This window comes from Lynx rufus, unplaced genomic scaffold, assembly GCF_022079265.1.
Source record: "Lynx rufus isolate CCGP_SWC_20201006 ecotype Redwood Valley unplaced genomic scaffold, mLynRuf1.p SCAF_3, whole genome shotgun sequence".
NCBI lineage: Eukaryota > Metazoa > Chordata > Mammalia > Carnivora > Felidae > Lynx > Lynx rufus.
In genome coordinates this window covers 188,896,758-188,910,110 of record NW_025814845.1, presented here as the reverse complement: position 1 = coordinate 188,910,110, position 13,353 = coordinate 188,896,758, and the positions used below count along the sequence as shown (strand labels likewise).

At 39.9% G+C, this 13,353-nt stretch overlaps 1 protein-coding gene across 1 annotated transcript in view; it reads left to right on the top strand.

The window, feature by feature from the left end:
* The window catches only part of TENM3 (teneurin transmembrane protein 3), a 451,795-nt gene that overhangs the window by 252,973 nt on the left and 185,469 nt on the right, over positions 1 to 13,353 (top strand). Inside the window, exon 3 of the mRNA XM_047091479.1 lies at positions 7,093 to 7,330. Within this exon, the coding sequence (XP_046947435.1) occupies positions 7,093 to 7,330 (238 nt within the window). The remainder of the gene's footprint in view (positions 1 to 7,092; positions 7,331 to 13,353) is intronic.

Here is a 13,353-nt window from a genome sequence, read left to right as displayed (position 1 = left end):
GGCCTGTGGATCATATTATAAACTGTCAGGGGACCAGAAGCTGAGTTTATTTGTTTATTCAGCCTGCTGCCCGTAGCGTCCAGGAGTACACAAGCCATAGGCAAATGAATGAATGTCCAGGATGTGTCTTACCTAACGGCACTTCTCTGGGTTCAGTAAAGTTAAAAATGTGTTTGTTCCTTTGTGTGTGTGTCTCTCTCTGCCCTCCTTCCTCCTCCCTCTCCTTCCCTCCCACCCCCATTTGTCTTTTGCTAGCGAATTTTATTCACGTTGCAACCAATTGTTTTCATACAACACAGCTGTCACCCTTCGATTCTGTCCCCCTTATGAAGCAGGGTACTTCTCCTCTAGGGACCTGGGCCGCCCCACAGCTGAGGTCCAGGGAAGGAAGAGGACAGACCTGTGAAGGAAGGTGTGTGGGACAGAGTGGTCGGGGTGACTTTGGGGACACCTCTTCAGCTTCCTCTTCGCCTCTCACCTGACACTTACCTTTCGGTCCCTCCCACGCGAACAGGGGCGCGCGCATGCGCACACACGCATACATGCACACATGCGCCTCTCACCTGACACCTTTCAGTCCCTCCCACGCGAACAGAGGCGCGCGCGCGCGCGCGCGCGCACACACACACACACACACACACACGCACACACGCAGACACGCATGCGCACAAAGATATTTTAATCCCCCAGCTTTCCTGTTTCAGAGTTCATTTCCACAGTGTTCCCCAAAGACCATAGCCCAAGGCTGTAAAGCAGAGAAAAACTGGGACTGAACTGCACACAGCAGTCTGGAAGCTGCTTTTAATTAAAAAAAAAAAATTGAACCAGTAAACATGACCAGATATGTTTTAAAAAACCAGGTGTCTTCCTCTCCCCCCTTTTGAAAATTCTTGACTTGCTTCTCTGGTCATACTACACGGGAAGAAGAGACAGGCTGACTTCATGACTGTGAGGTTAAAATTCCCTCTTCCGGCCAGACATTAGTTGCTTTCTGATTCCTGCGACATTTCAGATTCTTGTTTTGGTACCTGTGAAGGGAGAAACTCTTCCTGTTCAGACACACTTGATTGTATGTCCTTGTGCCTTGTGATAGTGGTATTGATTACTGACAAGGCTTCTCAGTTACAACTGGTCCTTGGACAACATGGGTCCGTTTCTACACAGATTTCTTTCCATAAATACAGGATTGTAAATGTATTTTCTCTTCCTTATGATTTTCTTAGTATTTTCTTTTTTCTGACTTACTTTATTGTAAGAATGCAGTCTATCAATCAACTGTTTATGTTATTGGTAAGATTTCTGGTCAACAGTGGGCTATTTGTAGTTAAGTTTTTTTGGAGAGTCAAAAGTTATACTCAGATTTTTTACTGCACAGGGGCTCAGTGCCTCTAACCTTTGCGTTGTTCAAGGGTCAGCTGTACTGTTTTCCCTCATAATGTTCTTCCCTAAAGAGAGTTCTTTCTTTTCTGGCATTAATAAGTTACTATTTAACACTTACGGTATGTCAGGCACTGTATCTTTTAGATTCTTTAACTAAGCACTATAAAATACATGAAGCTCAGAGAGACAGATACATAACTTATTCAAGAAAATATCCCACTGCAAAAGAAAAATCCATATTATCGTTATTTGTCTCTATGGTACCTTTCACCTCTCCAATCGATAGCATAGTTGCTATTTAGGAAAAGTTATTAAAACTTTACTCTCTTCCCTCTGCAGAGCACAAATAATATATCATACATTTGCTTGTAATTGGGGTTTTGTAAGTTGCTTATACTGGAATCTGTCCCGTAATCAGATCTCTTCCGTGGCTCCTAACACGTTCGTGGGTTGTCAACATACCTTATTCAGTGTATGCCATGATCCAAGTCGTTACCCCATGTTAATGGGTTTAATGGGGCGGCCTGAAGTGACACTCGTGGGCTAAATTCTTTGGTGACAAAGGGCTGAGCAAAATGACCAAAGTTGGATCTATCTAATATTTGTTACTAATAAATTATCTGCTATCAGTTGTGTTTATCAAATAAAAACAGGCAGCTTCTGGGCTATCCTGAAGTCACACGAGCAATAGGAACTTGAAAAACGTCAGGCAGAAAGAAGGACTAAAATGAGTAAAGGCACTCTTTGGGTATAATACATAATTTCAGTAAGCATAATGCAAAAGATTTTATTTTTTTAAACCGGGAAGAATATTTTGAAAAAATAACCTATGCCTTTCCTAAAATATGTAATTTGGAACATTTCTAATCAAAAGCTTTAAGGTACAAGGAAGACATAACTATGGTTAGCTGAAAAAACATACATTTTATAGATTGTTTCAGATCTTACATGTTATTTTTTCTATATTTGTGTGTATTTTTATGTAATCTTGCCATTATTTTCACACCTTACAAGGTAGATTTTGAATATTGCAGCCTCTGCTATGGTTCCAAAGAAATATTCCTAAAACCTGATGTCTGGAGTGGATAACATGGCTCCCTGCCCTTAGGAGATGAGCCCCCAAAGTGGTCTGATTGCGTAATTGTCGCCAGTCTGCACATTTCTAGGAGCCTTTGAAGTACAAGACTGAGTGAAGATATTGAAAAGTCCGAAGAAATTTAAGTTAGAGTCCCTGCCTTTCAGGATGTCAGAATTGAGTTAAGGAAATAGGACAGGTTGCAAATTACCTTGCAGTTAAAGACACTATGGGCAGGCTCAGCTTTTTACCACTTAGACATTCTCTTCATTGAATTCTTCACAAGTTGAATGAATGATTATTCATTCAACAGGTATGTACTTGAGGGAATAAATATTTGTTGGCCACACGTCCATCCCCCTGTGGTCCTTGGGCCCCATGCAGGTTCCAAGGTGAATTCAATGTGAATCCTGCCCATAGAGAGTCTAACAGGAGACACGAGACCTATAAAATTAATTAAAATAGAGAGGGGATTTGGAAACAAGCTGTGAAAAGGCACAGATAATATAAGACTCAGAGAAGATACATGAAGACGGTTCATGGGGGAAACATTTGCAAAAATATTTTGAGGACTAACTGAAGAAATAGGACATACACCTTTATTTTTTTTATTTTTTTTTTCACATTTATTTATTTCTGAGAGACAGAGCAGGGCAGAGTATGAGCGGGGGAGAGGTAGATAGAGAGGGGGGACACAGAATCCACAGGAGGCTCCAGGCTCTGAACTGTCAGCACAGAGCCCGATGTGGGGCTCGAACTCACGGACTGGGAGATCATGACTTGACCCAAAGTTGGACGCTTAACCGACTGAGCCACCCAGACAACCCTAGGACGTACACCTTTAGAGTTAGTTTTATGTTTTACAGATACTTGGAGGCCATTTGGAGTTTCCAAGAAGGAAAATGACATGTTGAGACCTATGTGTCAGGACCTCCCTCTGGGAGGTCCTATTGTCCCTTCTAGAACTCCAGAGTCGTTCTGTCCAAAACTGTCTCAAATGAGTGCAAAGCCTGTATCAATGGATCAGCTTAAAGCAAACGCTGCAGTTGATGTTGTGGTTCGTCTAGTGCATCTGACCACTTGTGTTAGATTCTAAGTGCTCGTCTCCAAATCTAGACCCTGTTATTTCATTTGTGTCGATTTTGAACCCAGGTCATAAAATCTTCTATGGATATTCAGTTTTTCTTCCTGTGAGTGCTTAAAAAGAATATTTTCTCTGTTTTTAGTAATAGTTGTGCTTTCCTTAAACAAACTCTGCGGTCTTAAAAACACTCCAAATCATGTAAGTGATCACGTTTCCCTTTTTGTGTGAGCAACTAGATAAATAATTGAGAGCCAGATTTGTATCCTTCTCTAAAAATGTACAGAACTATACAGCAGGCGTTTTGTCCACTAGCTTTAGGTCTGGCTTTATCTTATCTCTCCTACTTGATTTTCTTTTATGCTCTCTTCCTTTCTGGCTATGTTAAATTTTATTTTATCCTGTTTTACTTTACAAATTTGTTCTGTCTTGAATAAGTTGGTATAGATTCATACTTCGGCTGCTTCTTGCAACCTGTAAGCCCAAATCTCTAGAGGTAGTATTCACCTCCAAGTGAATCCTCGGATTTGGCCCCTCTCTGTGGGCTTCTGCAGAATCGTAAATGTCTGTTCATCCATCCCATCTCACTCAGGCTCTGCATTTATTCTCTTGCACCAGATTTTAGATTGAGTCCAGCTTTCATGACCTGGATTTGTTTTATAGGGCCTCATGATTATGTAGTCAGATCAAAAGAGGTCCCAGCAGGCAGAACACACTTGGCTGAAATAACCTGGGTAGACCATTGAAAGGGCCATGGAGCTTTGCGTGATGTCTTGTTCATTGTAAATTCCCGATAAATACTTGCCAAGTGAAAGTGTGAACGTAGAGAAAGCCAGAGTAGTACTCGTTATTTTTGAAGCCTTAAATGGAAGTTTTGTCTCACCGTTTAAGAATCTTAAATTCAACATATTTAAATACATGATAATGATAACATATCTTAAAATCATGTAATTTTCAACAACAGTTTTAATATCCATGATGCTTTACCTGTTATTGACTTAGCATATCTTTGGAACATAGAGGCTTGATAAATGTCTGTGGGATGAATGGCTAAGTGGGTGAATTAATGAATGAATGAGTGCATTTCGCTGAATCATTAAATACCTAGTTGGGACAATATTATTTCCCCACATCACAGATGAGAAAACTGAGGCTCACTATGATGATGCCTGACAGAGTTAGAGATTAAATTTGGAATTGACTGCTATATACACTGCTCTCTCCTCTAGTTAGCATAATATCCAATATATAATTTATATATCATATGTGTAGTATAATTCCATTCTTCCATGGAGCCATGCTTAAAAATATGGAGTCATTTGACACATCCCTGTACTTCTTTTTAGACATAATCTTAATATGTTTCCCTTTGAAATGTTTCCTCTTTTCTTTGTTTCCATTGTACTGACACCAACCTAGTTAAGGCCCTTGGTTTGTTGTTAAATATATATACATATATATTATATATATATGATAACATATGTATTTTATATATATATATATATAAATAAAATATATATATATATTTATAAAAGCAGCTTTTGAAATGCTCCTTAAAGACATCTGTAGAGATTCTAATCATATGCCCTAATGCTGCAGAAGACAAAGCTAATTAACTATATGATACCTGAATAATAAATCTTTGAATTTTAAACTGTTTCTTTTTTCCTATCACAATTAAAACTATATGTGTTAGTTTAGCCCTCTCATTTCCTCCAAGAGTAATTTTTTTTCTTTTAATTTTAGAGAGAGAGAGAGAGCAGGGAAGAGGAGCAGAAGGAGAGAAAGACAGAGAGAGAATCTTAAGTAGGCTCTTTGCTCAGCGCTTAGCATGGAACCTGACACGGGGCTCAATCCCATGACTCTGGGATCATGACCTGAGCTGAAATCAAGAGTCAGTTGCTCAACTGACTGAGCCACCCAGGTGCCCCTCCTCCAGGAGTACTTTCAGTTTAACTGAGATATAGATAATCTTAATTTTTCATGAGCATCAAAACAATGGACCAAGCAAGATTTCTGTAATTTCTAGGATGGGGATCCTTGGGAACAGAGAATGTGCAAAAAAGAACCTTATTCCATATATTCAGGGGTTTTCTCTCTCCTTCATTTCAAGAGTAAGAAATTATTAGTTGTTAAGTGGTATTATATGGATCGTTAGAGGCCATTAGAAATATGTAGTATTTACAGATATTATATGCGATGGGAGGAGTTATTTTAATTCTTATACCCTGTAAAGAGGGTATAAGGTATATTCAAGCTATTACATATCAAGAATTCATTTTATGCATTCAGAATTACAGTGTTAGACTCTATTTGGCATAACAATTTCTGCTGGAGTTCACCCTGCCGATGAAAGATAGTCCCTGTGTTTCCTATTCTTTTTTAATATGTGCATTTATATTAATAGCATGATTTAATACATCACTTTAAAATTATATTGCACTTTGAACTGCATTTAGTCAAAAATTGACATCTTATATGTATGGAGCCATAATAAGTTTAGCATTAAATTAAGGAGTCCTCTGTTTGTTAAAATGTAGTATTTGTGAATTCTAGCATGTCCAAAGGCAGGTAATGAGATTGAAAAGTCAGTCTCGTGTTACATTGGTTTGTCAATTTTACCTTACGACTTACTAGTTTTAGGGAATGTTTCTTTGGTCACAACCTACCGTTGTGTTTATATTCTGAAGTTGCTGGATCCCTTATGATTGTGGTTGAGAGCAAAATATCTGTACCGGTGACATAATGGCATGAGTCGCTCTGGTCACCTATGACTTACTCCAAGATGTAGTTCTACGGCGTACTGTGAAATTGGCAAATCTGTTCTGTGTGTGTTCTAATGGATGTAACGGTCATTAAGTATATGAGTCTTCTGACGTTGTAATCAGATGTGATTCAGTCTGTTAAATATCCATGAAACAACATCTGCTTCACAGAGTGACCTTCTGCTAAAGAATACTTAGCGTCTTTTAGCGGATCATAAGGCAGGTCTGCCTTATTTGAAATGCACTAAACTAGAGTAGTCTACTGCTGTTTAGCAGCTAGCTTGTAATAATTTATTGCAGTTAAATAAAGCTTAAAAAAAACCTCCATTAAATAATTATAGGGATTATATGCATTTCGAAAACCTTTGTGTTCCACTGAAATTACCCATTTAATTTCAGGGTCGGTTTGTTAAAAAAAGCTGAAGTCTGAAGGCACATTAGGGGAGCTGTCAGACGCTGTTTTCTGTAGGTGTTAATAAAACCAGATGAAAAAAATCTGAAACAAATTAAAACCAAAACCAATTTTACCATCTGTTGTATATTAATTAGTACTCCGTGTATCAAGGGTAAACTCGCTCTTCGAGAATGTCACTGAGCACCCGCTTAATAGAATAATATGCAAATTGATTAGGATATGGGTTTAAATGCAGATTTTAATTCTAATTCATCTGTAGTGGATCCCCAAGACATTGGTGGTGTGTGTAGATGTGTATGTACACACACACACACACACACACACACATACGTACATGTACTCATATATAGAATGAGTTTCCTTTTCTTTTTTTCAGAGCAACCTGCAAACAACCAAGGCCAGCCCACCCTTCCGCCTCTGCCACCACCCCATAAGCAGCACCCCGCACAGCACCATCCGTCCATCACTTCTCTCAACAGAAACTCCCTGACCAATAGAAGGAACCAGAGTCCGGCCCCGCCGGCTGCTTTGCCCGCCGAGCTGCAAACCACACCCGAGTCCGTCCAGCTGCAGGACAGCTGGGTCCTTGGCAGTAATGTACCACTGGAAAGCAGGTAACTCCTCTGTGGGAGACTCTCAGATTATCTGATCGTTAGGGCCGCACAGCGGATCTGCATGCATCGATCGATATTCTAGAGTAGTCAACAGACTGTGTTGTTTTAACATCGAACGTTTTCAGATAAACTAGTCTAACCCTTTTCTTGCTAAAAAAGTTGGCATACCTCTGTGCTGTGTGGGAGCAGGGCCAGGTTACCAGTCATTTTTTAGTTGCTGGGCCCGTGAACTTTCCTGTCCTTTTCACACATTGTGTCAGGCTACATGAGACAAGAGTAAATGGCCTCAGTAAAACTCCTCCTTACTGCGGGTTTTTTTTTTTCTTTCTTATTGACAAGTTAGCAGGCATGTCAAGAAAAAGTCAGAGATGTAAAATGTGACTCTCAATTCTGTATAGAGGGTGATGCAGCGAACGTGTGCAGCATATACTTAGTTCTAGATGTCCCTACGTTTACAGGCTACATTGTGTCCGTTACATCATAAAACCATAGTGGATTCCTAGGTGTAATAGTCAGATGAGCATTTGTTAAGGATATTTTAGTCTCTCGCAACAGAAAGAGGATAGGACCTATTGTCTACAGTTCCTTCCAGCATGACTGCCCAAGACATCCCATTCATTCTTAGACAGTAATATTCGACGGTAAGATTTTTCCTTACAATGAACTGATATCTCTAACTCCTGAAATAATTTTGCCCCCTTTCTGTACGATGGCCTACAGGCTTCACCATCTTGTCTTCCAGAGGCATCTCCAGCTTAGTGCCCTTCCTCTGCACACATACAGGTGTTCAGTGAGGTTCTGAAATTATTACTTAACACAGGTTGGCCCACAGGTAGCAAACCACTCATACAAAAGCATAGATCAGGAAGAGCTGCTTTGAATTAATCCATTGACTTTGTAAATATCTCCGGGCACAAAAATTTGTCCCTTCTTTGGCCAGACCCTGTCTTCTTGACACCGTGTATTTACACGAGGGAATATGGCGTCCTACCTCACTGGCCTCCTATTGACAGCTTTGTGACAAAGTTCCCCTGACATTCCTATCAGTATTTATTTCTTTGCTGCCGTAAACTTCCATCAGGCTCAGAGAGAAAGAATCATCACCACACGAAAGCCAGAAAACGGAGGACTCCAGACCCCCGGGAATATCGCCCCAAAATGCCTTGCCCCATAGAGCCCCTGGCTAATGTCAGCATTTAAATTAGCTTCTGGATAAAGAAATAGGTTTCATAGTGAATAAATTGGGATTTTTTTTTTTTGGCCATTAAATGCATGATCTAAACCAAGTCTGCAATGAGAATGAGCTATCCGGAGGTCCTCACAGTTAAATAAGTTAACAGTACAAATCTTTTTCTTTTCCTTTACTCTTGACCTAGGACCAAGGTTCCAAAGAACTCCGGTCTTTTCACCTGTAGCGTCAGGCAAGAGTAGTTGGCTTTTATTGTTTATTTTGTATTATTGAACGCTCGTCTGGGATAGATTAGAAAGAGAAAGTACAGAAGAAGTAGGCAGGAAGGAAATTTCTTCACTTACAACAAGAGTCATGTCTACAAAATTTTTTCCCCCTGCGGTTATTAGCACAGAACTAAATTTACCCCGTGTAATTAATTAGCACACACTGAACAACTAATCAACACGGATTCACTGTTGTCATTTAGAAAAATTTTATTAGGAAAAAAGTAATTTTCCAGTTGAGTCATCAAATTGAATATGGATAATTGCATTGTAGTTAACAATAATTGTTTTGACAAATATGTATGAAATGTGTCAAGTTAAGTCAGCAGAAACGTGTTTAGTGTTAGGGATGTCGTGTGGCACAGAAGCCCCAAAAACTGTGTCAGTAGGAGAGTTGGGATTCTTTGAAGCCAAGTCTTCTCGTGAAGATATTTGGAATAACTTGGGGGAAAGATAAGGTGCATTCTTATCATTCCTCGTATTGTACTAATGAGTCTGTTCCTTTGTGGTGGGAAGTTAGGAAAGAAAATAGCTGTTTAGAGGACAACCCATCGTAGCTGATTTCTCCCATATTCAGACCATATAAGAAATCACTATCAGGATGATCTCAAAGCAATACCGTTTGAAATTCCATTTCAAAGCAATGCCATGAGTGACCCATCAAACGGCATTACATTATATAGTTTTGTGAATTTACACAGGAAGAAAATCTCCCAGTTGATAGCATCTCACTAACATAGAAATATATAGAGTAATGAATCAAAACATCGTATATCATGCTGAAAAACATTTCAGTCTGTTGTCCAGTTTTTGTCATCTTCTCATTTGCAGAGGTCCATATCTTATAATATTGCTAATCAAAAGAAAATGGTATTTCAGCTTTGCACATACGCAGTGTATCAACCTAAGCAGCGATGTGAAAATCTCACACTGTCCTGACCTGCTGTGGTTTCTTTAATAGTCTCACTTGGTTGGAGCTCTTGAGGTGAAGAACCAGTCTTATCTGTCATTGATTTTTCCTTTCTTAGTTAAGGTTCCCTATCGAGTATGATTCTCAGGTTCAGTTTCAGCTACATTAACAACTTCATCCAGACGTAGGTCTGCCATTGACTCGTTTTTAATCTGGAGCACAGTTTCGTCTTCGCCAATTACTTCTGTTTACACATATACTCATTTTACGGATTCTCACTTTTCTGGAACTGTCGTTTAAAGGATGTCAGTTACAGAGCATGAAATTCAGTTATGGGTGTGTAAGAATCTGTTTTGTCTCCTCCCCCTTTCTCCTGCCAGCATGCATTGATAATTACTGCTTGCAAATTGGCATGTAATAACCCATGAAACTCTCCGTAATTTGTAGACTTAGTCCCTATGAGTTGGTAGAGAAGACATCAGAGATTCTCCACCTTGTCCTGTTTTCATGCAGCTTCTGTACTGATTTATTAAAAAGCATTTTTTTTTTACCAGCAGTTTCTTCCTTCCATAACAATTCTTATTTTCTTTCTCTAATGAATTTAACATTTGCTGCTGCTGGAGACAATCGATATTATTGTGTACTGTACGTTCCTCCTCAGTAAATAGAGCGGTTCTGGTCTATAATCTCTAGTGAGTTTCAGATCTCCTAGAGTCACATCCAGACCCAGACAAGCATTTGCAATTTATCAGCATTTCCTTAGTTTCTCCCCGTCTCCAGTAAAAAGCAGTCAGCGCCCATGCGTAATACCCATCCTCGCTTAGAGTTTTCCTTCAGGATTCCTTTTCTTTGCACTCACTATTTCTTACACTTTGTAGGATTCAGTTCTGGGCATTTGCTAGTCTATCGCTCGTGCCTTGTTTATTTTATACTTCAGCTGCCTCAGTGCATGATAATGGCTGCTAACACATTGTAGAGCCACCAGGAAAGGCTAGGACTTGACCCAGTACAGCAGCAGCCCTTAAAGGTGTAGTACAGTAACTCGCATCGGGAGCCCTGACCTTCAGCATTTGTGAAGTTAATTGCCTGCAAGGTCTTCATTTATATATGTGAATTAAATAGCTTAGTAGTTACCTATTAGACGTTAACAAAATGGTTCATTTGTAGCCATTTAATAAAAGATTTATTAAAGTCTTGTTTTATTATGAAGTCTACTTTGGCATTGATAGTTCATTAGTTATGTTCCCATAGCTCTTTACCTTGTAGTTCACTAATGCTTTGCTAATTATTAATGTATGAAATTGCCTATTAAATTACCTCTTTATTACTGCATTTTTTATTTAAATATTTAAATGTCCCGGGCTGCTCTAATGTGAGATCAGTTGCTACATTTTTTTAAAAAATACCTAAGCGGAAGTATTACTTGCTAAATTAAGATATTCTCCCTTTCTTCCCCCCTTTTATCCTCACTGTGAATGGTTCTAGGGAAAGGCAAGACACTCGTACAAGCGTCAGGTATCAGTCAGCCTTTCCTATTAGAAATCCAGGCAGTGGTCTACACATGGTGGCCTTATCCTACCAGGGAACGCTTTCCCAGGTGAAAAATGGTACCATCACCTGAATGCTTGTAAGCCACTACCTTTAGCAAGACAGTAAGTAGTTCGATCCTCCATAATTACGGATACAGCGTTAAGTAAAATATTCCTGGGAGGGTAATCCACTGACTTAAGATTATGGACTGATACCATATCCTTTTGTCAAAGGTAGTCTGGGGTCACCCACGGGCACCTGTGGGGAAAAGGAAACCATCACAGCCCATTGAAAGAGATACAAAAATGAAGAAGCTAGGGTTACTCCACGTTGGATCTGGGCCTAGGCTAAGAAATTCTTAACCTTTGGTTGAGGGTCTCACCATCTCTGTTTGTTAAAAATGAACAAACAACAACAACAACAATAAAAAAGCCTATAAACTCATCTAAAATTATATCCTAATGAATAGTAAAAGTCAGCGGGATTCTAGATCTCTTGAAAGACTTCACCTTTGCTAACTTACAGTCCCTCTTTTTTTTTTATGTTTATTTATTTTGAGAGAGGGAGACTGTGCAAGTGGGGGAGGGACCAGGTTGGGCGGGGAAAAGAGAGAATCCCAAGCAGGCTCCACGCTGTCAGTACAGAGCTCGACGCAGGGCTCACAAAAACTGAGATCCCGACCTGAGCCGGTACCAAGAGTTGGACGCTCAACTGATGTGACCCACCCAGGTGCCCCAACTTACACTGTTTCTTAAAAGGCCCATAAAGGGGACGTGCGTGTGTTTCTCAGAGTAGTAGGAAGAAGGAGGTACGACGTAAAAGGATTTGCCAGGTGGTGTTTGTATGGAAGGCTCATTTCAATTTGGGGCATAAAAAATTGTCTCGGTGAGAGGAGGGAAGTTCCGGACGCTCTTGTCCTAAGTCAGTGTCTAAGCTCCGTGGTGACCATACAATTTATCATCAAAGCAGACAGTTTGAGAGTGAAAGGGTTTTAAGAGCAATTGCACTGGAAATTTTACAGGCGTAAACTGAGACTGTCCTGGACACAGAGGGACCTACTGTTACCGACGAAATTGTGTTCCCAAGAGTAAAGTTGGTTGTAAGCCCATATTCTCTTATACCTCAGATAAGAAAAAGAGACCAAATGAGAGAGGTAGTGGAAAAACAGCTAGTGGTTGGAGCAGCCATTGGTTGACTCTCAACTTGAACTTTTCTGGTTTCTACACCAACTTCTAGCAGATCGTTAACCCTTTGTCAGCCCCTTCACAGCTTCTGTTTTCCTTCAGGTGTGTAGCTCTTAAAATAATACGTCAAATATTTGTTTTTCTTCTCTTCTCACAATATCAAGATGACAAGAGGGAGCGTGTATTGAAGCCAATATATTGACGGAGATTTTGTTCAAAAAGTTCGAATGTAGGGGTGCTTGGGTGACTCAGTCGGTTGGGCATCCAACTTCGGCTCAGGTCGTGATCTCGCAGTCCATGAGTTCGAGCCCCACATTGGGCTCTGTGCTGACAGCTCGGAGCCTGGAGCCTGCTTCGGATTCTGTGTCTCCCTCTCTCCCTGCCCCTCCCCCACTCACCCTCTGTCTCTCTCTCTCTCTCTTTCTCTCAAAAATAAATAAACATTTAAAAAACAAAAGATTCTCTCTCTCTCCCCCCTGACCCTCTCCCCAGCTCACATGCTCGCTCGCTCTCTCTCTTAAAAAAAATACACAATGAACTACTGTGTCTCCAGCAGCATTACAATTTGGTTTCCAAAACTCTTTCTTCTATAATGAAATAGAGACCTCATTCGAAAATAAAGTATGAGCTAGGAGATGATTTACTAGGATAAGTGAAAGCAAAAGCATGATTGTTTAAATGTGATGATTATTAACTAATTGTAATGCTGCCGCCTCAACTTGCTTGGCTACCACATGTCATTGCCAATAATCAAGATGGAAAAGTAGGCTGTGAGTTGACAGTAGCTGTAAGGTGAAGGTCATTCCCAGCAGTCAATATTGATATATATTCCTGAAGAAAACCTAGTAGTTTTATTTTTAAACATCATTTTTTGGGGCTCAAAATGGTTTTACCAAAGATCTAATCTGTAGCAAAAACCTGGCATTGAGTATGAAGGCTCCGTC